The following is a 25,533-nucleotide window of genomic DNA, read 5'->3' on the forward strand; positions in this document are numbered from 1 at the left end:
ACAATGTTTTATCTTACAGTTAAGATCATAGAGTTTAATTGTTGTCAAGTAGTCTGAAAGATGTGCTGGTTAGGTGCATTGGCCATGCTAAATTCTCCCTCAGTATACTGGAACAGGCGCCGGAGTGTGGGGGATTTTCACAGTAACTTCATTGCAGTGTTAATGTAAGCCCACTTGTGACACCAATCAATTTAAACTCAAACACAGCACAGAAATAATTTTGATTTGCTTTCCACTGACGAAATTGGACTTTGGAGCACTCTTGTAAACATCAAGCCCTAAAACAGGGACTGATCAACGAGATAATTTTCCATGTGCAATATACCAGACACGCACTGTCATCCACGCATCCATCATCACAGATACAAGAGGATATTATAGTTTTCACATGAGCCTGATATTTACAATTATAATTGCCCTCTGATCGGATGAATTTGAAACTTGCTGAACAGCTGCTCAGATGGGCCTATTTGGGGCAGTTGGGTCTTAAAGGGACAGGCCAGGTTTATCATCTTAACCATAGCCGGAGACTCCAGGGAGCCCAGCGTAATGTCACAGAAGTCTATTAGTAGCTGCAAAGTGAAACCAATGTCGTCAAATAAAACAGAACAAGGAAAATTACAAAAACATTTATTAACTAAAAAGTTACAAATAATCTGCATACATAGTACAGGGCACAGTTCACTGGTGATCCACAGGAGAGATAGAGATAGAGAAAGACTGCTTTCTCTTGTGTAGTTCAATCTTCTGTTCAGCCGGGTACATGGGGAAATGGAGTAAAGTAAATCAAACAGAGTTTCCTCAAGTTGAAGCCTTCAATTTGCAATAAAAGAATCAGAAAGGGTGACTGTTAGGAAGAGTTATTATTCTAAGAGTCTAATGAAAAAGGTGCTGACATGGATCCCTGCCCTAGCTGTGGATATTATTTTCAGGAAATGTTGATGGCGATGTGACGGTTATTCTCTCCATCTGTGGCTCTCTAAGAGTCCAAAGAAAACAGTGTTCCAGGAGTTGGACTTTCCAACATTGCCAATACCACATGGCGTGCAGTACAAACCCTCCCCTACCTTCTACAGACACCCCAAACAGTCTCAATAGCCCGACTGGGTATGTGATAACTTCAAATTGTGAATTGTCAAATGCCCAGTTTGGATCAGATCCCTGTGCTTCCAGATTGGATATCTGGAGCTATAGCTATTAATTATAATACTAATGGGCATATGGGCATGGGAAGGCGTTACAGCAAATCGAGCAGGATGGCATGAAGAGCATCACACATTCAGTAATCCACCCATGATCAAAGTACTGCCACTCAATTGATCACAGAATCTCTACAGTGCAGAAGGACGCCATCCAGCCCATCGAGTCTACATCGACTCTCTGACAGAGTATCTTACCTAGCCCCACTCCCCCACCCTACTCCTGTAACCCCACACATTTTCCATGGCTAATCCATCTAACCTACGAGCCTTGGGACAATTTAGCATGGCCAATCCACCTAACCTGCACATCTTTGGAGCGTGGGAGGAAACCCACGCAGACACGGGGAGAATGTGCAAACTCCACATTAGACAGGTCACCCGAGGCTGGAAATGGAACCCGGGTCCCTTTCGTGTTGAGGTGGCCACTGCGCCGCAGACTGAGCCATAACCATACTCCAAGCTTTGTAAATAGATACTGATCAAAATCATTGGACTGGACGTTGTGGGGGACAGGGAGAGAAAAAAACTGTTCTCATTGTTAAAGAATCTGTCTTGTTCCTGTGCTAAAAACCTAAAGCTGTGTTGGCCCACGGGCCCAAGCATCGTGCAAGGCTCCATCCAGAGGGCTGACTCTCTACACAGTCTCCACACCCCTAATCCTTTGGAATGTTAGTCAGATTTGAAAAGAATCCAGTTTGTTTTTAAAAGCAACAACAACAACATTAAAAAAAATGTAAACGCAGCAGCCTCGGGACGTTATTGGAGTTGGCAGCGCAGAAAAATTGGAAACAGGTGGCTGCCTTTTCCCACCCAGCCTGCTCCGCATGAGCCATTGGTCTTTGGAAACACTGACATTCCAGAACATTCTCACTTTCTTCTGGGAAGAGAGGATTATATACTTTTTTTTAAAAGACACGCTGCGCTAAACTGTTAATGAAAACAGTAATGGGAATGAGTCACAAAGACTGAAGTGGGTCAAAGGGTCTTCGAAATAAAGTTTGGGCAACATCATCGCTGCTTTTTTATTACTGACACCAAAAATTATTCCCCCGCACCAACCTCCCCCCCCAGCATTTTTTCAGTGTCAAAGAAACCTTGCTTTATTTTTTTTAATATTTTCTTTCGCTCAAATCAATGCAGGATTAAAATGCAAGTTAAAAATAAAAGGTTCAAAAGCAAGGAAATCAATTTGTGGTCGCATTTGTTAAAGTTTATAAAAAAAAATGATCAGAAATGCAAAGGCATTTGGGAATAGTTCAAAGGTGACAAGGAGGTATTAGCCACATGGAGAAAGCTGGACTGCAAGTCGCTCTTTCCCTCGTTACCATGGAGATGTTGATGGATTCCCTCGCATTCTTCAGGAGAAGTTGGCGGGGTTTTCTGGGTATTCGTCCACATTGTAATCCAAATTGCTTCCATTCAATCCAGGCCCCGCGTTTGAACAATACTTGGGGTCGTAGATCTGGCGGCCGAGACCAAAGTTGGTGCCACTCTGGTTGGCGCCTTGATTGCTGCCCATCTGCAGGGAGGCGGTGCTGTTGTCACACTGCTCGGTGCCAAGCTTCTTGTCATAAATGGGCCTCCGGGTGCCTGGCGCGGTCATACCAGCCTGAACGAGAGCGGGAAAGAAAGGTTATTGTTCAAATTACAAATGGGCAGAAACTGGGCATCAGGAACAACAGGTTTGTCCAAGGACAACCACAGTAACACCAGGTTAAAGTCCAACTGGTTTATTTGATAGCAATGCATGGCGTTTGCTATCAAATAAACCAGTTGAACTTTAACCTGGTATTGTGAAACTTCTTACTGTGTTTACCCCAGTCCAAAGCCAGCATCTCCACATCAAGGGCAACCAACCAGGATTAACATTGCCTTACAACAGTAGAGGGAGAAAAAAATCAAATAAAATCACCCCACTTGGGAATAAGAAAGGAATTCTAGGAAAATGTTTTCCACCTGAAGAGGCACAGTGGTTAGCACTGCTGCCTCGCAGTGTCAAAGACCTAGGTTCAATTCCAACCTCAGGTGACTGTCTGTGTGGAGTTTCCTCCAGGTGCTCCGGTTTCCTCCCACACTCCAAAGATGTACAGGTTAGGCTGACTGGACCATTAGCATCAGGGGGATTAGCAGGATAAATATATGGCGTTATGGGGATAGGGTTTGGGTAAGATTGTGGTTGGTACAGGCTCAGTGGGCTGACTGGCCTCCGTCTGCACTGTAGGGATTCTATGAAATAGTTATAAATCTTTGGAATTCTCTGCCACAGAGGGTTGTGGTACTCTGTGACGAACCACACGGATATTATTTGTGAGGGTGTCAAAACTTCATGATTCTAAGAAGAGTGATCAAATCCTGAAATATAACACCAGGGAAGCAGGCAAAACTGCTTTCCTGATGCCTTGGAGATCAACCAATAACTAGACAGCCATTCACGGGAGGGGATGGATTGAGGGATATGGTGAGAAGGTGGGTGAGGCAGGAGGTAGGAATCAGTGAAAATATGGAGAGGGGGCAGTCCATGCTTAATGAGTTTTTCAGGATCATTCCAATACAAGATATTTGGTCTGTCATTTAGGACGGACACATTTCTTCACTTGGGCTTGTGAATTTTTGATAGTCTGTACCCCAGTGGGCTGTGGATGCCCAAACAGTTTACTGACGACAAATTTAAATAGATTTTTGGGCATCAAGGGACTCAGACTATGGACAGAGGGCACAAGGTGGAAGCTGATAATGAAAATTAGCCGTAATCTTACTGAATTGCAGAGCAGGTTAAGAGGCTGCGTGGTCTATTCCTGCTCCTATTTCTTTTTAAGACGTGGAGATGCCGGCGTTGGACTGGGGAGGGCACAGTAAGAAGTCTCACAACACCAGGTTAAAGGCCAACATTTGGAATCACAAGTTTTCGGAGGCCTGACTCACCTGATAAAGGAGCAGCGCTCCAAATAAACCCGTTGGACTTTAACCTGATGTTGTGAGACTTTACTGTTATCTTTTTAAGAGAGAATTTACCTGAACTTCACACGTTAAGACTGGGAAAGCAGTTACAATAGCTGAAGATCAAACCATTCAACACCAATTTCAAGAAGGAAATATTTCATTTACACCATTTCCAATACAGACAGGACGACAATATTTAGCTTGGTTTTAAAACCGTGCACGCAGTAGGAGTAAAGGACTTGCAATTTTAGCTCACGTCGCAACCTCAGGATATCCCAAATGTGATGAAATTTAGTCACTCTTGTACCAATAGGAGAAGCAGCAGTTATTTGGTGCACAGCAAACTCCCATAAAAAAACAACAGGGATGCTGAAACCTTCCATCATTGTTTTAAATATTAACGCGGCTTTTTTTTCAATGTCCGGATTGGGTCCCATTTCAAGGCCTTGTCCAAATGAGGGCGCCTGACAGTTCAGCACTCCATCAGTACTGTACCAGATTCAGTGCTCAAGGCTCTGAACTGAGTGGGACTCAGGAGATGACAGTTCAGTCGAGCAGCAACGCAACACGCACACACCTTTTGTTCCCCAGTTTCCAACTGTCAAGGTGGCACAAACCTGACTTGCTCCTTTGTTGGTCCCCATTTGTAAACTAATGGTAGACTGGTCCATTGAGGCAGGGATTTGTGACCTTGGATCATAAAGATGTCTCCTGGTGCCATAGGCACTCATTCCAGTCTGGCTAGCACATTTATTGGTCCCCATCTGAAGCACAGAAAGAGATATAACACCGTGAACACAATGCACAGACAGACAGCCAACCAGAAAGAGACTCTTTCCAAATACTTGCAACACACTTATTTTCCTTGACTTGTTTTCTCTTTTCCTGAAGACTTTGGCCGGATTAGACTGACGCCAGGTTCGATCCAATTCCTCAGTAAGTGGCCATTATCCACACAGAACCCTCGGTGGGAGGGGTTGGTAAGTTATTCGACTGCATGAACATCACAGCCAAATCCGCAGTCCCGCCCTCGCCCGGTCCCGCCCTTGCCCGCCCCCCCGCGGCCCCGCCCCCGCGGTCCCGCCCCCCCCGCGGTCCCGCCCTCGCCCGGCCCCCCGCGGTCCCGCCCTCGCCTGGCCCCCCCGTGGCCCCGCCCTCGCCCGGCCCCCCCCGTGGCCCCGCCCTCGCCCGGCCCCCCCGTGGCCCCGCCCTCGCCCGGCCTCCACATACATGAGATTTTCAACCAGTTTGGATTGTTGTCCAGTGGTCAGGAGTAGGAGCCCAAACTGGAATTTTCCTCTCCCTTGCCCTGGAATACCAGCTAATATCATCCTCATAGAAGTCTACAAGATTATGAGGGACATGGACAAAGTGGGTAGTTTTTTCCAGGGTGGAAGAGTCAATTAACAGGGGGCATGGGTTTAAGGTGTGAGGGGCAATGTTTAAAGGAGATGTACGAGGCAAGTTTTTCTTCCACATGGAGGGGAGTGGGTGCCTGGAACTTGTTGCCGGGGGAGATAGTGGAAGCAGATACGATAGCGACTTTTAAGAGGCATCTTGACAAATACATGAATAGGATGGGAATAGAGGGATATGGTCCCAGGAAGGGTAGTGGTTTTAGTTCAGATGGACAGCATGGGTCGGTGAAGGCTTGGAGGGCTGAAGGGCCTGTTCCTGAAATTTTCTTTGTTCATTATTGTTATCAGGGCAGGGACCTGCCAATAGGACAATAGGCCTTCCAGCTCAACATTTAACTCCCAACAGGAGATGGACTATATCAGTTGAATATTATTACCTGAAGTCCAATGACGCATTGTCCTGCATTCAATGTCTCCTGATTGAAAGAACGCTGCTGTTTGTCGGCATATTTGACACCAATATCGACTCCTGCATTCACTCCCTTTGTTTTTGCCTAGGAGGAGAGGGTATCGAATATTAGTTAAAGATTCGGACTACAGATACCAGCTATTTGGCCATTTCTACAGTTGTTTGTTCCATGCCCCTCCCATTAAACCATGGCTGCTCCCTGTCACCCCCATAAGGATCCATTTCTGTTTGCACCTCCCACACCCTCAGTTATCTACACCAGCTGAAAGAGGAAGTCTGTATAATCAAAAATGGCCTTCATATCACAACTTCCCTGAACTCTGACTCTTCAAATTACCTGGGATGAATGTTTACGTAAATATTTCTCGAACTTTCTTCCCTAGTGCCTCAATTGACAAGTGTAAAGCCCCGTTTCAAAAGGACCCAGGTTGTAAAAAGAGTACAGACCAGGGCTGGAACAAGTGAAAGTGCAGTAACAGGGGCAAGACTGAGAAGGTCAAACTGACGTCTCAAGAAGGACTTGTGGCACCATTATTTCACACGCCAAGTTCGCAATCGTGTGGAGGGAATTGAAGAAAATGAAAACAGGAGGAATAAAAGTGCAAGATTGAGTAATTAAATAACCTTCATGAACTCCAACTGGGATAATTATAGCCCAAGGGTATTGTAATTATCCTAACCCACAGTTGGCGTTTACACGTTTACATGCTTTTTGGAGTAAGGGAGAACAGGATGGGTTAGCTCTGTGGCACAATGGTTAGCACTGTTACCTCACAGCGCCAGGCACCCGGGTTCAAATCCAGCCTCCGGTGATTGTCAGTGTGGAGTTTGCACATTCTCCCTGTGTCCATGTGGGTTTCCTACAGTGCTCCGGTTTCCTCCCACATTCCAAAGATGTGCTGGTTAGGTGGATTGGCTGTGCTAAATATACAGGATTACGGTGATAGGACAGAGGGACGGGTCTGGGTGGGATACTCTTCTGGAGAGTAGGTGCAGACGCGATGGGCTGAATGGCCTCTTTTTACACTGTAGGGATCCTGTGGTTCTATGGAAACATCAATGAAAGCTAAAAGTAGTCAATGTTCACACCGCTCCACCCCCAGTCCCCAGTTAGCTGGGCCTGCAATGGGAGCAATAAGGTGACTCTGCGAGATCATTCGGGGCACAGGCTGTGAAGTGAGGAGTACATCCAGTGTTAAAAGCTTCAACATATCTGTGCAAACAATAACGTGCATCAAGTGAGTTACTTTTAGCTGCTGCTGATCTGATACTCACCATTCCCGCCAGGGCCAGCAGTGCTGTCTGTACCTGGGTTAGGTTCCCATTCTCAAAAAGGTCATTTGCCTCAAAGGTGTCGTGTGGTTTGATACCGTAATTCTGCATCGCTTTGATAAAATTGGACAAATTCTCCAGCTGTTCAAAACAAAAACAGATTCATTCTTAACCACAAAGGAATTTGAATGCATTCTTTTCTAATTTTGGTTTGGCCGGAGTTCTAACTTTTCCTTGTTTATTTTTCTGCACAAGCTGGATTCCTCATCCAAGCTTCACTTGATGTTTTTTGTCCCTCAAGGAGCAACCCCCCCCCCACCCCCACAATCCACCCCCTCGATTCTCACCCAACCCCCCCGCCCCCATCATTCACCCCCTCGACCCTCACCCAACATGCCACCCTCACCACCCACCCCTTCAACTCGCACCCAAACCCCACCCCCACAATCCACCCCCTCGATTCTCACCCAACCCCCCGCCCCCATCATTCAACCCCTCGACCCCCACCCAACACGCCACCCTCACCACCCACCCCTTCAACTCGCACCCAAACCCCACCCCCACAATCCACCCCGTCGATTCTCACCCAACCCCCCGCCCCCATCATTCACCCCCTCGACCCCCACCCAACATGCCACCCTCACCACCCACCCCTTCAACTCCCACCCAAACCCCGTCCCCACAATCCACCCCCTCGATTCTCACCCAACCCCCCCGCCCCCATCATTCACCCCCTCGACCCCCACCCAACACGCCACCCTCACCACCCACCCCTTCAACTCCCACCCAAACCCCATCCCCACCATCCACCCCCTCGACCCCCACCCAACACCCCACCCTCACCACCCACCCCTTCAACTCCCACCCAAACCCCATTCCCACCATCCACCCCCTCGATTCTCACCCAACCCCCCCGCCCCCATCATTCACCCCCTCAATCCCCACCCAACACGCCACCCTCACCACCCACCCCTTCAACTCGCACCCAAACCCCACCCCCACAATCCACCCCCTCGATTCTCACCCAACCCCCCGCCCCCATCATTCACCCCCTCAATCCCCACCCAACACGCCACCCTCACCACCCACCCCTTCAACTCGCACCCAAACCCCACCCCCACAATCCACCCCCTCGATTCTCACCCAACCCCCCGCCCCCATCATTCAACCCCTCGATCCCCACCCAACACGCCACCCTCACCACCCACCCCTTCAACTCGCACCCAAACCCCACCCCCACAATCCACCCCCTCGGCCCCCACCCAACCCCCCCGCCCCCATCATTCACCCCCTTGATCCCCACCCAACACGCCACCCTCACCACCCACCCCTTCAACTCCCACCTAAACCCCACCCCCACAATCCACCCCCTCGATTCTCACCCAACACCCCACCCTCACCACCCACCCCTTCAACTTCCACCCAAACCCCGTCCCCACCATCCACCCCGTCGATTCTCACCCAACCCCCCGCCCCCATCATTCACCCCCTCGATCCCCACCCAACACGCCACCCTCACCACCCACCCCTTCAACTCCCACCCAAACCCCATCCCCACCATCCACCCCCTCGACCCCCACCCAACACCCCACCCTCACCACCCACCCCCTCGGCCCTCTCCCAACCCCCCACCCTCACCACCCACCCCTTCAACTCCCACCCAAACCTCATCCCCACCATCCACCCCCTCGATTCTCACCCAACCCCCCAGCCCCACCATCCACCCCCTCGGCCCTCTCCCAACCCTCCAGCCCCACCATCCACCCCCTTGACTCCCACCCAAACCCCCGCCCCTATCATCCACCCCCTCAACGTTCACCAACCCCTACCATCCACCCCCTTGACCATCGCCTCACTAGAACAAAGAGTTTGAGTTCTTGCCTCAAAAACTCACGCCCTTCACACTCAAATCACTCTGGCCGCTCTCGTCTACTCTGAGGACTGCTCATTCTTTTCCTTTAAGTTGAAAGTTTATTTATTCGTGTCACAAGTAGGCTTACATTAACACTGCAATGAAGTTACTGTGAAAATCCCACAGTCGCCACACTCTGGCACCTGTTTGGGTACACTGAGGGAGAATTCAGCACGGCCAATGTACCTAACCAGCACGTCTTTGTCTGTGGGAGAAAACCCATGCAGACACTGGGAGAACATGCAGCCTCCGCACAGACAGTGACCCAAGCCGAGAATCGAACCCAGGTCCCTGGCGCTGAGAGGCAGCAGTGCTGACCACTGTGCCACTCTGCAACTGAAACCCAAGTTTCCTTCTTTAATGTTTTAACGAGCTGGAATTCCATTGTCAAAATCTTCCCTCACTTTCTCCTCCCTTTACAAACGGGTTTTACCTGGTGCCAATTTAAAGCTGTCCGGTTGATTTTCTTCACAGAGTTGGGTCTGATCTTGTTCATGAGTCTATCAGTTGGAGAGAAAGAAAGGAAGGAAAAGGGATTTAGTTAGACAGGGAAAGGTATGGCTGCAATTTATACTTACATGATTTGAATACCCGGGAAGAGAACCGATTCGCAGTGACTGAAAAGTCAAAGGCCGAGATTTTCTCCAATAGGGGTAAAGGCCGATGCCAGGCACTCAGGCTGCCAATGGCAATGGCGGCTTCTTCTGCCACGTAGTGTGGGACCTTGAGGAAAAATGGCTGCAGGTAGGCGGGGCTTCCGCAACGCATTGCTAGCGGCTGACCTCTGACCTGCCCGTCCCACCATTAACCCAATGATCCCAGCGCCATTTCTAAAGGCTGCCCCAGCACACAGCGAACACACCAGGAAACAAAGTTCATCCCGCTGCGCCCTCCGGGTAACCCCTGGCATCAAGCTGGCACAACCCTCTCTCCAGAGTGCTGCGGTACCACCAAACACCGCTGCGATTACTGCTGTCCAGCTGCATGCCTTTGGAGACCAGCCATGCTTCACAATGCTCTAACATCCTGCCACCGTGGGCACAGTATTTGGGAGGTATGATTGCGGTGTATGGGCCCAATGCTAAATTATTACAAGGAGGTCCTTGATATTGAACATCAGAAAATGTAGTCCACTACTGATCTGGGGGGGTGGGATGTGGCAGTCACTTCCTGCCTATACATCGGTGTGAAATACAATGTATTGTTGACCTTGCCACGACATTTTCCACTCTGGCTGGTCCACTGATGCTGGGCGACACGGTAGCACAGTGGTTAGCACTGCTGCTTCACAGCTCCAGAGTCCTGGGTTCGATTCCTGGCTTGGGTCACTGTCTGTGTGGAGCTTGCACATTCTCCTCATGTCTGCGTGGGTTTCCTCCGGGTACTCCAGTTTCCTCCCACAGTGCAAAGATGTGCGGGTTAGGTTGATTGGCCGTGCTAAGAAATTGCCCCTTAGTATCCAGGGATGCGTAGGTTAGAGGGATTAGTGGGTATACTATATGGGGGTAGGGCCTAGGTGGGATTGTGTTCGGTGCAGACTCAATGGGCCGAAGGGCCTCTTTCTGCACCGTAGGGTTCTATGATCTATGATCCAACGTGAATGGGGGCAGAAAATCCTGGCCAATGTCTATTTTATTCCAAACAGTGACAGCACTTTCATCTCAGAGCCCGAAGATCATCGATTCAAGGCCTGCTCTAGGGATTTGCACACATTTGGTTCAGGACAGTACTGAGGAATACTACATTTCTGCAGGTGCTATCTCGCAGACAGATTGGTAAAACAAGCTTCCATCTACTCTCTCAAATGCAAGTCAGTGCTCTTACAGAACAGTGGAGGAGTTTTCCTGGCATTCTGACCAAGAGTGATCCTATTATCTGAAAAGCGATTGGGCCCAGCACTGGAGACGATAAATACTACATTTTATTGCACTGCGGACAACACTGATCTTGTGCCCCACAGCCTCACCTACAATGGGAGTGGCTCAGTGGTTAGCGCTGCTGCCTCACAATGCCAGGAACCCGGGTTCATTTCTGGCCCTGGGTGACTGTCTGTGTGGAGTTTCTCCTCATGTCTATGTGAGTTTCCTCCGGGTGCTCCGGTTTCCTCTCTCAGTCCAAAGATGTATGCGTTAGGTTGACTGGCCAAGCCAAATTACCCCTGAGCATCAGGGGGATTAGCAGGGTAAATATTTGGGGTTACAGGGAAAGGGCGTGGGTGGGATTGTTATCAGTGCAGTCTTGATGGGCCAAATGACCTCCTTCAGCACTGTAAGGATTCTGTGATTTTGTGAATGATCCCACAGTGTGTGGGGCTGTGTTTCATTAAACACTGTTTCATTCTACCCATGGCTATAGGCTTCAGCCAGTCGGAGGAGTTTTCACTGGGGTTACTGCTGGAGACCACTTTGTGGAGGCACCAGTATCAGGAGATGTCAGTAAAAGTTCCCACTGTGGAGGCTTCAGTATACACATCGGATGTTCACCTACACAGTGGCCTGCATCCGCTCAGAATAAAACCACAGCCAAAAATACACACTAGAATAATCAGAGTCATTACAGAAAAATGTAAAATCTAGCTGGCATTTGGTCCTTTAAGCAGCAAATTACATCATCACATTTCTGAGCTCAGGGATGAGAGCATTCCTGTTGAGTTGAACAGACCACAGTTCTGCTCGTTTCCAGCCCCAGACAGGAAGGCCTTTGGGGCAGTGACTCACCGCTCATCCCACACAGAGCTCATCTCAGACACAGCCGAGGCTGAGGTGCTACAACTCGACACAAGGAAGACTGCTGGTTAGATGGGTTGGGCTGCGCTAAATTCTCCCTCAGTGTACCCGACTAGATGGCAGAGTGTGGCGACGGGGGGATTTTCACACAACTCCATTGCTGTGTTACTGCACAGTACAAAGTCTCACAACACCAGGTTAAAGTCCAACAGGTTTATTTGGAATCATGAGCTTTCGGAGGACTGCTCCTTCCTCACCTGATGAAGGCGCAGCGCTCCTGAAGCTTTTGATTCCAAATAAACCTATTGGACTTTAACTTGGTGTTGTGAGACTTCTTACTGTGCCCACCGCAGTCCAACGCTGGCATCTCCACATCATGTTAACCTTAAGCCTACTTGTGACAAATAAATAAATTTTAATTTTTAACTTAACTGATTAGAAAAGGGAAGGAGTGGGATCAAACGGGTTCCTGTAAAGGGTTAATATCAGGAGCACTGAATACTGATGGAATTGTAATGAAATGTTGCATGATTTAGAAACTAAGATCTGGTGGGAAGTACGACTCAGTGTCGAGGGAGAAGATTTATATCAATCCGTAAATTAACAGAAGTGATTCTTTTTTTTAGCGAATAACAGCCTGTGACAGCATTCTTAATGTAACAGACCAGCCCTGATGAAACACACAATCTGAGTCCAAGTCAAGATAGTGCCTACCACTCCATCCAATCCTCTGCCCTGTTGTGCATCCAGCCCAGATGGGGAGAGCGTCAGGGTCAGTTGCACTGTCTCCATAAGTGAAGATCACACTGGAACTAGCTTCAACTCATCATTGCTTCCAATGAGGTAAGTGACCAACCCAGAAAGTCCAATGGTCCTCTCATACCATTCAAACTCTTCCTGTTTCTTCCTACAGAGGGGGACCTAACTTCACTGGGTTCTGCCCATAGCAGCATAACCAACACCTAGGCACTCGGGGGGAGGTGTTAGGGTCTGAAAGAGAAAGGTTGCAGACATGAACCATATTGAATGTTTCCTGCAATGTCTTTTTAGTGCCCATTCGTTGCCCCACCGTTGTCTCTGCTGCAGAGGGGAGGAGTAAGAAGTGTGAGAATGCGTTAGTTAGAGGGGACTCAATTGTAAGAGAATGGAGAGGCCATTCTGAGCTCAGTAATGTGCGCAATCCTGTAACTTGAACAGAACACAATTCTGCTTATATTCAACCCCAGACAGGAAGGTCTCTGGGGCAGAATGATGGAGCAAGTTCAAAGGGCTAAATGGTCTCCTCCTGCTCCTATTTTCCATGTTTCTATGTCTTCAAGCTATTTCTACACTGATAATTTAATGAGCCAACCTGTGTGTGTGGCCCACATGAGGACTTTCGTGCTCCTACATGGTTGTGTGGTTTTGGGGTAACATTGCAGCAAAATCCTGTACAGGGAACAGTGGGACAAGGGCAAGCTTAAATAGTTTAAGTTTATTTATTAGTGTCACAAGGAGCCTTACGTTAACAATGAAGTTACTGTGATAATCCCCTAGTCACCACGGTCCAGCGCCTGTTCAGGTCAATGCACCTAACCAGCATGTCTTTTGGACTGTGGGGGAAAACCAGAGCAAACACAGACGCACACACGGGGAGAAACTGCAAACTCTACACAGACAGTGATCCGAGAATGGAATCGAACCCCGGTCCCTGGCACTGCGAGGCAGCAGTGCTAACCACTGAGCCACCGTGCCGCCCTTTTGAATGGGTTATTGGTTTCCATTCCATGTTAGATAGAAGAAGGCAGACAGACAGAAGCCCGTACATTCAGCCTGGAAGGCATTGTGACACCAGGTGGCATGATAGCTCAAGGGTTAACCCCAAACACATCTGTTACACATTCCCATTTCAGGACAAAAAGCAAATTCAACATTTCAAACCACAAATTCCACTCTCATTACATTCAGTTTGGTAGAGGTTCAATAACACTGCTCCTTCCCTCACAAGGTCTGATGCATCGCAAGTGCAGACACGTTGCTGGATTTAGCCAGAGGCCCATCCTTTTAACACAAAACAATTTCACGCACGGTATTCTCTGCAATCTTGATCAACATGTGCAATCTTTATCATCAGTGAAACCCAACTTAGGATCAAAACAGCCCATTTGTTATGTTTCTTTGACCAGCGAAGTTTGGCCACAGTTATCACTTCAACAGTTGTGTCATCCTCCAGCGAATAGGTCAAACCAGAGAGTATCAAGCATCCACCTTTATCAAGGAAAACACGGCCTGCACATTTTACCAAGAGGTGCTTTAGGAGACCAGAAACACATCACCTAGGTTTAGTCAACAATGCTTCTCCCACAGATTTGGATGACGCATGCAAAACTAGCACGGAATGTACTAAGAGTCTCAAAAGTAAGGAGTTTGGGAAGATACCACACAGTTTTCACTGGGTGTGGCCCCAATGTCTGGCCAAGGGTACCCCACCCCATGCTTGAACAGCGATTCTGATACTTCATACCAAACAAACTATGACTTGACTTAAATACCAGAGGGTGAACATAACCCCACTGAACCTACAATGTGGAGATGCCGGAGTTGGACTGGGGTAAACACAGTAAGAGGTCTCACAACACCAGGTTAAAGTCCAACAGGTTTATTTGGAATCATGAGCTTTCAGAGCACTGCTCCTTCATCAATTGGACAGGTAGGTTTCACAAACACAGCAACTATAGACAGAGGCATAATTGTAAGATAATGGTTGGATGCGAGTCTTTACAGGTAAACAAGTCTTTACAGGTACAGTCAAAGTGAGGGGAAAAGGGATAATCACAGGTCAAAGAGGTGTGAATTGTCTCAAGCCAGGACAGATAGTAGGATTTTGCAAATCCAGGCAGTATTGTAGGGGTCACTTGTAGTGTGACATGAACCCAAGATCCCAGTTGAGGCAATCCTCATGTGTGCGGAACTTGGCTGTCAGTTTCTGTTCGGCGACTCTGCGTTGTCGTGTGTCCTGAAGGCCACCTTGGAGAACGCTAACCCGAAGATCGGAGGCTGAATGCCCGTGACTGCTGAGGTGTTGCCCCATTGAACCTAACTCAGCCTCTGAGGAGGAGGAAGATCAGCAGCAGGGGAAATAGGACCAAATGGTTTCGCCAAATTACCAACTTATTGAAAAATCAGAGGGTGGGGGTAAAGTACTCACTCGCAAAGGATGACACCATCCTTCAGACCTTTCTGGAAGTTATCCCCAATCTGCTTCCCAGTGATCCCCTCAATCCAGACTCGTAACTCCTCCTCCTTCTGAAGATCATATTTCTGAGCGATCTGCAGGAAAACCGGAGAGGTCAAATCAGTCTTCATTATCAAATCGTGCATTTGTTCTTTTATGTGAAGTTATCCAACTCCACTGCAAACAGAACAAAGGAAATTTCTCCCACCGAGTCTACCAAAAGAGAACATTAAAAAAAACACAGCTTCCCAGGAGGAGCCCTGAATGAACAATTAAACAAGTCTTAAAACAAAGTGAGTATTATAATGAAACTATGGAAACAGGAGTGAATCATTCCTACACCCACTTCAGTTTAGTCTATACTTAAGTGTCAGGAACATGTGAGACTGGTGAAGTAATCGAGAGACCTGAGCTGAGAAAATTATATTGGGCTGAGTTTTTATTCTCTTCAGAGATAGTAAACTAAAGGCTGCATGGTTGGGGGGGAAGGGAGGACAAATGGGGGAGAACAGATGGGGGCATACTGTCCCCTTTCCCTACAGACTTTAAGCAGTGCACAAATGGGAGGTGATGGCTTAGCGGTATTATCGCTGGTCTATTAATCCAGAAACTCAGCTAATATTCTGGGGACCCAGGTTTGAATCCCGCCACAGCAGATGGTGGAATTTGAATTCAATAAAAAGTTCTGAACTTAAGAATCTACTGACGACCGTGAAACCATTGTCGGAAAAACTGGTTCACTAATGTCCTTTAGGGAAGGGAATCTTCTACCCTCACCCGGTCTGGCCTACGTGTGATTCCAGAGCCACAGCAATGTGGTTGACTCTCAATTGCCTTCCAAGGGCAACAAGGGATGGGCAATAAATGCTGGCCAGCCATTATTACTAATTTGCAAACCTGGAGCATTCTACAAGCCACTACATCTGGATTTGGTTGACTTAACTCTCTTCAACTTTGACAGAGTGATCACAGAATCCGGACATTGCGGAAGGAGACCATTTAGCTCATCAAGTTTGCACGAATTCTCTGAGAGCATCTTACCCAGGCCCTATTCCCACATATTTATCATGGCTAATCCATCTAATCTACGCATCTTGGGACACCAAGGGGGAATTTATAATGGACAATCCACTTAACCTGCACATCTTTGAACTGTGGGAGGAAACCAGAGCACGCGGGGGAAACCCACACCTGACACCAGCATGACACAAATTATACATTCCGATATAATACTAATTATAAACATTTTTGAAATGATGTGTGGGTTAGGTGGATTGGCCATAATAAATGGCCCCTTAGTGTCAAGGTGATTAATAGGGTAAATACATGGGGTTACGGGGATATGGTCTGGGTGGGATTGTTGTCAGTGCAGATAGGTGGCCTTCTTCTGCACTGTAGGGTTTCTACATTAAACTTGTACATCATTACAGCTTCATGTCTACTGTAGATTCTTCCCTTCATCCAAATCAAATTAAATGGCCTGGATACTTTAAACAGTTGCAAGGTCACTACTGGCAAGAAGTGTTTTCCAATTAGCCAGACAAATTAATGAATAGTTTCATCCCGGGAGAATAACTTGCGTTGAGCATGTTAACCACACAATATCTGGTGCTCTGTTCAAAGAAATCCAGTTGGAACACAAATTGTTCGAAAAAGCCACTATTTTTATAGATCCTTTTCTCGAATCCATCAAGACATGAGATGCTGACTTCATTCGTTAATCACACTTCCTGTTGAGTGCTTGGACTCTGCAGTTTGGCAATCTTAAGTCAGTTATACAGATAAATAATGAGGCAATAGGATGAGGAAATTTAGTCAGTGCTCAACACTTCCCTCTTCTCAACATTGAAATAAACAAACCTCAAGACAGGGGATGCTTCCCATCCATTACGCTCCTACAAGTAGTTCAGGATTTGTGTGAATTAAGATGATCCTTGCAGAATCGTAACCCTACTTTTAGTATCTATCTGTAAATCCCTGAATGCCTCATTTACAATAGGGTCCTTTGACAGTGCAGCATGTTCTGTGTGAGGAGTGTTAAGCACAGCCCAGCATGAGTGAGAGGGGATCTCATAGATAAAATTCTAACCAGATTAAACAAGGTAGACTCAGAAAGAATGTTTCTGATGGTGGGGGAGTCTGGAACCTTGGGGGGTGGGGGTGATAGTTTGAGGATAAGGGGTAAACCTTTTAGGACTGAGGTGAGGAGAAATTTCTTCACCCAGAGAGTGGTGAAGGTGTGGAATTCACTACCACAGAAAGTAGTTGAGGCCTAAATGTTGTGAAATTTCAAAAAGGAATTAGCTCTTGGGGCTAAAGGGATCAAGGAATGTGGGGGGGAAGGCGGGATCAGGATATTGAATCTGATGATCTGCCATGACCAAGATGAATGGTGGAGCAGGCTTGAAGGGCTGAATGGCCTACTCTTGCTTCTAGATTCTATGTATATAGTTTCTATGTATCCCTCAGTGCTGCTCTCAAGTATCCATCTAGATTGCACACTCAACGCCCGGATTTGGGCTTCGTCTGGCAGCTTTCTAGCTTAGAGGCAGGACAAGCACCAATGAAGACAAAAAGAAACATTTAAATTGCCAAATATCATGGCTAAGTGCCACATTAAATATTTAAGTAGCATTAATAGAGGATTTTCCGTGGAAATTAAATATGTCAAAATGATTTATTCAACCCTCTTCTCAGTTAAGCATAGAAGTACAGTGCCTGTTGTGGAATGAAGTCAAGTACTAGATTTAGTCCTCTGTCTGTCTTGCTTAGCAATACTCAGTGAGCACTGGGGTTACGGTGATGTTGAATGTTACACTGGTTAGGCCACAGCTAGAGTACTGTGTGCAATTCTGGTTGCCACATTATAGGAAGGATGTGATTGCACGAGAAAGGTTGCAGACGAGAGTCACCAGAATGTTGCCTGGGGTTGGAGCACTTCAGCTCTGATAGAGAGGCTGGGGTTATTTTCCTTCAGAGCAGGGAAGGAGGACCTCGTTGATGTGTACAGAATTATGAGGGGCATAGATAGGGTGGATAGGAAAGAACGTTCCCCCTTAGTAGAGGCAGCATTGATCTTAAGGTAGGGGGCAGAAGGTTTCGAGGGGATGGGAGGAAAAATCTTTTCACTCAGGGAATGTTTGGAATCTGGAGCCTCCTGACTGAAAAGCTGGTAGAGGCTGGAACCCTCACAACATTTAAGAAGCATTTAGATGAACATTTGAAACATTGTAGCGTACAAGACTAACTCCTGGGAAATGGGATTAAAATAGATTGGTGCTCGATTGCTGACACAGACATGATGGGCAGAAGGACCTGTTCCTGCGCTGTGAAACTCTGTGACTATCTTTCCAGCTTTGTGAAAATAAATTAAATGAATCAGGTGCCCGGGTTACTGTTGAGACAGAGAGATGGCGGTGAAAGGGAACTGTTACAAAATCACATCCCCGATGACACAGGGAGGCCGTGACATTCCAGTATCTACTTTTCCCCAGCTCCACGTATCCTGGCTTGCTGTGCAGATGGGCCAACATCACACACAAAGGCAGGACCTGTTCTCCTGAACACACAGTGCTGGGGGCAGAAGGAATGGAACGGGAGCTGTGCTAATTCCAGCTGCTGCATTCTGAGGAGGTTTATACAAAAGTAAACACGGCAGCAGATTAAAGTCTCAACAGCAAAAAAAATTCTGGAAGAACGGAGAGAACAGATGCAAACATGACAAAAAAATAAGTAACAATTTCTCCACCCCCTTTAACATAGTCACCGTGGAAACTCTGAAGATGGAGAGTATGAACAGGGTGGGTGTAGAGTTTGCAGCAGACAGATAAAACATTAAATTTCCCCCCACCCCCCCACCCTGTCCCCTATGGAGCTATTGCCCAATGCAGCAAATCATTCTCTATTCAGTCACCACCTCCGGATTATCTTCCTTGAAGAAGGCGTTGATTGGGGTAGGAGTAGTTTCATATGCTGTGACAAAACCCACAGCTTGTGGACCGCAGCGGTTCAAGAAGGCAGCTCACCACCACCTTCTCAAGGGCTTCAAGGGATGAGCAATAAATGCTGGCCAGCCTGCAATACCCATGTCCCATGGGCTGAATGCTGAGTTTACAAACGCAGCAAGCAATTGCGATATTGGACATGGATGACAACAGGAGACAGGTGGTGCATCTCCCAGCTCCTCCCCCTTGCTCCCTTCTTCAGTAAGCTTATCATTTCCATATTTCCTTAATCCAGTGCTGGAAAGAATACAATTCAAGTTATGTAACTGGGAGTTGTAAGCTGTGTGATGACAGCCTGAATAGTGGAATCTGTTCTTCGCATTGAAGTAAACATACCAATGAGGATTGGTAAGACACTAAGAAGGTTGTTTATTTGAAGATGAGATTATGTTTTGACCTTGGCTTGTAGACCAATGCAAGTCATGGGACTATGGTGGCACAGTGGTTAGCATTGCTGCCTCACAGCGCCAGGGACCTGGTTTTGATTCTGGCCTCGGGTCACTGTCCGTGTGGCATTTGCACATTCTCCTAGTGACTGATGGGGCCTCCTCTGGGTGCTCCAAAGATGTGCGGGTTAGGTTGATTACCTAAATTGACCCTAGTGTCAGCAGGGTAAATATGTGGAGCTTTAGGAAGAGGGTCTGGTAGGATTGTGGTTGGTGCAGTCTCGATGGGCTGAATGGCCTCCTTCTGTAGGGATTCTATTATTGTATGACATCACACCCTGTCAAGGTCAGTGTGATTGAAAGTAGCTTCAGATATGCTCCTCTTTTTACCACAGCTCCACTTGGGAGTAACAGGAAGATGCCCGCAAAAGGATCTTTGCAATCGGTCCAGGTTTTTCGGCGGAAGAAAACGGCAACTGCTGTGGCCCACTGTAAAAGAGGAAATGGCCTTAGCAAAATAAATGGAAGGCCTCTGGAACAGATTGAGCCAAGAACCTTGCAGTACAAACTGTTGGAACCAGTTGGGCAAGTAGAGATTTGCTGGAGTCAATATTCGAGTTCGTGTGAAAGGCGATGGTCATGTAGCTTAATTCTATGCCATCCGTCAATCCATTTCTAAAGAATGAAGCCTCCAAGAAAGAAATCAAAGACATCCTCATACAGTATGATAGGACCTTGCTGATCCACGCAGTTGTGAGGTCAAGAAATCTGGTGGACCTGGTACTCGTGCTCGTAACCAGAAATTTTACTGTTAACTCTTTCATTTGATTCTAGCAAATAAATATGTGACTGTCAAAAAACAAGATATGCTCCCTTAAAAGGTTCCTATACATTCGTCGGAAACCTCCCGACGTTATCCAGCTGGGATTCTCCAGTCCTGCTGCAGTGAATAGAGGTTTTGCTGAACGCCAAGTTCTCCATTCTTGCTGGCAGCAGTGGTGGGGCGAATCAGAGAATCCTGCCCACGATATTACAACAAAATCACGCTCTGAGAACCTTGTGTTGTTTTCCTATGCTTACTTCTGTTACGTATCAGGTAAAGGAACTTCCTATGGGCATTCTTACATTACTAACTGGTATGTACCTGGTCTGAAAAGCCTACCTGAGTCAATGTTGACTAATGTGCTGATGTGTAGAGATGGTGTCACTGATCCCAGTGCCCTAGGTGCTGAGGGAGAAGGGTGTAGGATAGGAAGGAAAATTTGACAAAAATGTTTCCTGTATCTGATCTAGATCTACTCTTCCAAAAATTGTTATCTGGACGATAGAGGAGACAGAATCAGGCTGCTCAGTTTGTGTCCCTTCCCACCTACATATTCAAGTATCCTGTTGAGACTATAGTTTATTTATTAGTCACAAGTAGGCTTACATTAACACTGCAGTTACTGTGAAAAGCCACACTCCGGCACCTGTTCGGGTACACTGAGGGAGAATTTAGCACAGCTAATACACCTAACCAGCACGTCTTTCAGACTGTGGGAGGAAACTGGAGCACCTGGAGGAAACCCATGCAGACACAGGGAGAATGTGCAGACTCTGCACAGACAGTGATCCAAGCTGGGAATTGAACCCGGGTCCCTAGTGCTGTGAGGCAGCAGTGCTAACCACCGTGCCGCCCCATGACTAATGATTCATGACTAATGGGCATTTGAATGGTGACTATTTGGGACTGTACACATGTATGGGGATTGAAGGGGGGAAAGAAATGAAAAAAATCTCCCTTTTACAAAACTTTAAATGCAAGAAAACAAAGTTATTCTGTGGCGCTGGCAAGAGAGTACACTGGAGAGCTTCCTGGCTGGTACGCGGTTAGCAATCGAGTCAGAGAAATTGGAATTATTTCAGCAAAAGCACATCTTTGAGTCAGAGGGAAAGCTCATTGCAGCCAAAACAGCCAAACTGTCCTGTTGTTTAAATGGTTAGAAATCCCCTCCCCACTCAGTCCAATTGTAATGCAACTTCTGTGGTTTTATAATTTACAAAAACTAAATAGATTAGTTTCAAATGTAAATACACACATACAGTAAATCACCCAAACCTACTCAGTTTGCATGCTCTGCTGTTGAATGGGGACTTATTTGAATTCTAGCACCTTTTTGTCCAGTTACTGCTCAAGTCCTCAGGAATTCTCCCCAGTTCTCTGAGTCATCGCCTTTCAACCACCTTCTAGGCATCCCTCACATGCCTCAGTTGCCTATCCCAACCTCTCTCCCTTCCCCATCCAGTCCCTTCATCCCCCTTCCCCATGCAGGGGAGGTTCAGGCTGATGCTTTGGGGTCATGTTAATCAAATTTAAATTCAATATAAAGCTAGTCGCAGTAATGGTGAACATGAAACCATTAATCGTTGTAAAAACACAGCTTATTCCTTCTAGGGAAGGAAATCTGTTGAACTACATGTGCCTCCAGACCCACAGCAATGTGGTTGAGTCTTATCTGCCCTCTGAAATGGCCTGGCAAACCATTCAGTTCAGGGGCAATTAAGGGTTTGCCAGCAAAGGCTGATCTTGCCAGTGGTGACCATATCCCATGTAATAATGAGGCCTTCCGTGTGTTCACCTTTCCTCCTTATAAACATTGCATAAACATAATACTGAGTGGCAATTTTCCAGCCATGCCTTCATAGTGTCCATGTAAAATCTCCAGATTGATCTCTGGCTACAAGACCCTAGCTATAGTCTCGAAGCAATATATGGTACCTGTGTACAGAGTTTCCTCATAGATCTGTAAATGATAAAGGCAGTGAGGAGCTAACAGAGAAATAGAAAAGTTTAATATTCTATTGGTAACTAGGATATTACCTTTGGATCCCATAGTTGATGTCTAGTTTCAATAAACAATCTACCAATTAATTACAACACAGATGTCCAGTATTTCTCTTTATGATTGTCATCATGATGATGGAGGAAAAATCCCATATTATGCATGGAAATACTGAACTTTAAATAGACCTGTTTTAAAGATGGACATACAAGCCAAAGACAGCTGAGGCTGTAAATTCAATCATTGACTGAATTGCTAATGGACGATACTGAGAAAAGCAATGGAATCACACCCTGTTTCCACTCAAGGCTACATCAAAAGCATGGAAGCCATACAGAAATCAACTGCCATCTCCTGTAGAGATAATGGGAGCTCAGCAGGAATGATATCCTGTTAGCAATGTCCCACATTGATTTGTGGATTTTTGTTTCCCATGAATATACAAAGACTGGGATAAAAACCAACTGCAAAACTTGGTCAGGGTCGACTGGTGCTGGATGTGTCAGCATGTGTGACAGAAGGGAGGACAGGTCATTCTCTCTCTCTGATTGCTGAAGTAAGCTAAGTCAATAAAGCCGCAGCTGAAAAGGAAACAGGGAAGCTTCTCAGCAAAACCACAAACACCAGAATCTCAAAACCGACTGTTCCTGTCAGCGCTCCTGGAATCACGAACTCAATGGCCACAACATTCCACCATGTACTCCTCGTGGACAAGTCAAAGGCTGATTCATATTATTAAACTTACTTTTGGACTCAATTATAATCTCTAACCTGAATAAATATAAATACATGTGCTTTATCATCTTTCACACATTTAATAGCTAATAAACTCACTCTGTTGTTAACTCAAGAAAGCCTGGTGAAACCCTTTTATGACATACATATTGGGCTGGGGATAAGGGAAGGGATTTGTTTTAAATTAATCTTATTGCGACTAACTCAGAGCTTTTGAGTAAAAAACGGGGCCAATGCATCCCTCCTCACCCGGGGTGACAAATTTAGGGAACCTCTTCTAGTCCTGGGGACCGGTTGTGGACAGTGTGAACTCAGCTAATGTTCTTGGGAGCCTGGTTCGATTCCTGCCAAGACAGATGGTGGATTTTGAATTCAATAAACAATATCTGGAATTAAGTATCTTCTGATGATCATTAAACCATTGTTGATTGTTGGAAAAGCCCACCAGGTTAATAATGTCCTTTAGGGAAGGAAATCTGCTGTCCTTACCTGGTCTGGCCTACGTGTGAGTCCAGAGCCACAGCAACGTGGTTGACTCTCAACTGCCTCTGAAATGGCCTAGCAAGCCAACTCAATTGAAAGGTAACTAGGGATGGGGAATAAATGCTGGCCAGCCAGTGATGCCCATATCCCACGAATGTGCTTAAAAAATCATATTCTTGATATGGTGTTTCATAAAAATAGTTTAATCCACGCTGCATTCAAGTGGGAAAAGTTGTTAATAGTAATCAGTGTAGTATAAAGAGTTAATGTAATGGATATGCCAATGAATGATGCAGATGAGAGTGTATTACTGATATCAGTCATGCACCAGACTTGAGAAAGAGAGGGAGGACAGGACACACTGTGCTCAGGATACCGTATAACCTGTCCAGGCATTGGATTAATCAATTAGTTAATGCAAGTAACAGACTATAGCCTAGGATGGGTTACACATCCCTGTTACCAGGAGCCATGCCAAAGATCCACAGGTCAGAGGGACCATCCAAAACAGTTACTGATATTTTGGTCTAATTTAGGATTTATCCACCAATGAGGCAACAATACTGAGAACCCCCTCCAGATCGATAACACGTAATCGACACAAACCACAGGAGCAGGAGGAAACTCCTTTTATAAAGCAACTTTAAAACGTGGCGTGCCACTGAAGAGATATAATCACAAAATGGACATTGAACCAAACAAACAGATGCAGAGATATCAGATATTATACATTAACCATATTCCTGTTGTCTAACTCTTAATTGCTCTCAAAGGGCTATTTTGGATAGACAAATGTTGGCCTTGCCAGCGAGGCTCACATTCCACGAACCAATAAAAGAAAAGGATGAGTGACTGCAAGCTTGATTGAGATGTGTTTTAAGGAGGACCCAAAGGAGGAGAGGGAGTTGGAGAGGCAGGAATTAGACAGCTAAGGAGGGGTCTAAAGGAGGAGAGGGAGTTGGAGAGGCAGGAATTAGACAGCTAAGGAGGGGTCTAAAGGAGGACAGGGAGTTGCAGTGGAGGAATTAGACAGCTAAGGAGGGGTCTAAAGGAGGAGAGGGAGTTGGAGTGACAGGAATTAGACAGTTAATGCAGCCACCAGTGGTTCCAGTGCACAAGAAGCAAGACTCAGCAGATGGGCAAAGTTGGACTAAGTTGGCAGGCTGAGGTTACAGAGATTGGAGAGCATAAGAGAAGGAAACAACAATTAAAATTTCAATGTTGACACTCTGGGAACCAATGTATATCAGCAAGGACAAGGGAGATGGAAGTGTGGGATTTTCCTTATTCTTTCATAGGATGTGTGCACGATTGACTTGGCCAGCATTGGTTGCTTAGCCCTAATTGCCCCTGAACTGAATGGCTTGCTGAGCCATTTCAGAGGGCATTGACAAGTCAACCACTTTGTTGTGCATCTGGAATTACACATAGGCCAGACCAGGTAAGGATGGCAGATTTCTTTCCCGAAAGGTCATTTTAACAATGCTTTCCTGGTCATCACTAAACTTTTAATTCCAGATTTTTACTAAATTGAAATTCTACCCTCTGTTGTGGTGGGATTCAAACTCGGGCATTACCCAGAGTCTCTGGATTACTCATCCAGTGACAATTCAACAATGCTACCACCTTCCCATAAAGTATGGGATAGAATGTGGGCAGAAGAGCCTCGATATGTTCAGATTTGAAGGGGATGGTGACTGGGAGGTCAGCCAGGAGAAGCTGGAGGTGTCAAAGAGTATGGATGAGTGATTAGATGACAGATGACAGGGTGGCACGGTAGCACAGTGGTTAACACTGCTGCTTCACAGCTCCAGGGTCCTGGGTTCGATTCCCGGCTCGAGTCACTGTCTATGTGGAGTTTACACATTCTCCTCATGTCTGCGTGGGTTTCCTCCAGATACTCCAGTTTCCTCCCACAGTCCAAAGATGTGCAGGTTAGGTTGATTGGCCGTGCTAAGAAATTGCCCCTTAGTAATCAGAGATGCATAGGTTAGAGGGATTAGTGGGTAT

General features: G+C 46.5%; 1 protein-coding gene and 1 pseudogene across 1 annotated transcript in view; one reads left to right on the forward strand and one right to left on the reverse strand.

Annotated features, from left to right (window-relative positions):
- Positions 1-613: 613 nt before the first annotated feature.
- LOC145358628 (calponin-2-like) overlaps positions 614-25,533 on the reverse strand; it is a 41,081-nt gene continuing 16,161 nt past the window's right edge. The window contains exons 2-7 of the mRNA XM_080212843.1: positions 15,067-15,188; positions 9,587-9,653; positions 7,245-7,382; positions 5,938-6,054; positions 4,760-4,906; positions 614-2,811 (exon numbers count right to left, since the gene is read on the reverse strand). Of these exons, the coding sequence (XP_080068969.1) occupies positions 2,560-2,811; positions 4,760-4,906; positions 5,938-6,054; positions 7,245-7,382; positions 9,587-9,653; positions 15,067-15,188 (843 nt within the window). The 3' untranslated portion in view covers positions 614-2,559. The remainder of the gene's footprint in view (positions 2,812-4,759; positions 4,907-5,937; positions 6,055-7,244; positions 7,383-9,586; positions 9,654-15,066; positions 15,189-25,533) is intronic.
- Positions 19,902-20,298, forward strand: LOC145358888 (small ribosomal subunit protein uS9 pseudogene; annotated as a pseudogene).

Source organism: Carcharhinus amblyrhynchos, chromosome 26, assembly GCF_965287045.1.
Source record: "Carcharhinus amblyrhynchos chromosome 26, sCarAmb.v2.hapA, whole genome shotgun sequence".
In the NCBI taxonomy this organism is placed as follows: domain Eukaryota; kingdom Metazoa; phylum Chordata; class Chondrichthyes; order Carcharhiniformes; family Carcharhinidae; genus Carcharhinus; species Carcharhinus amblyrhynchos.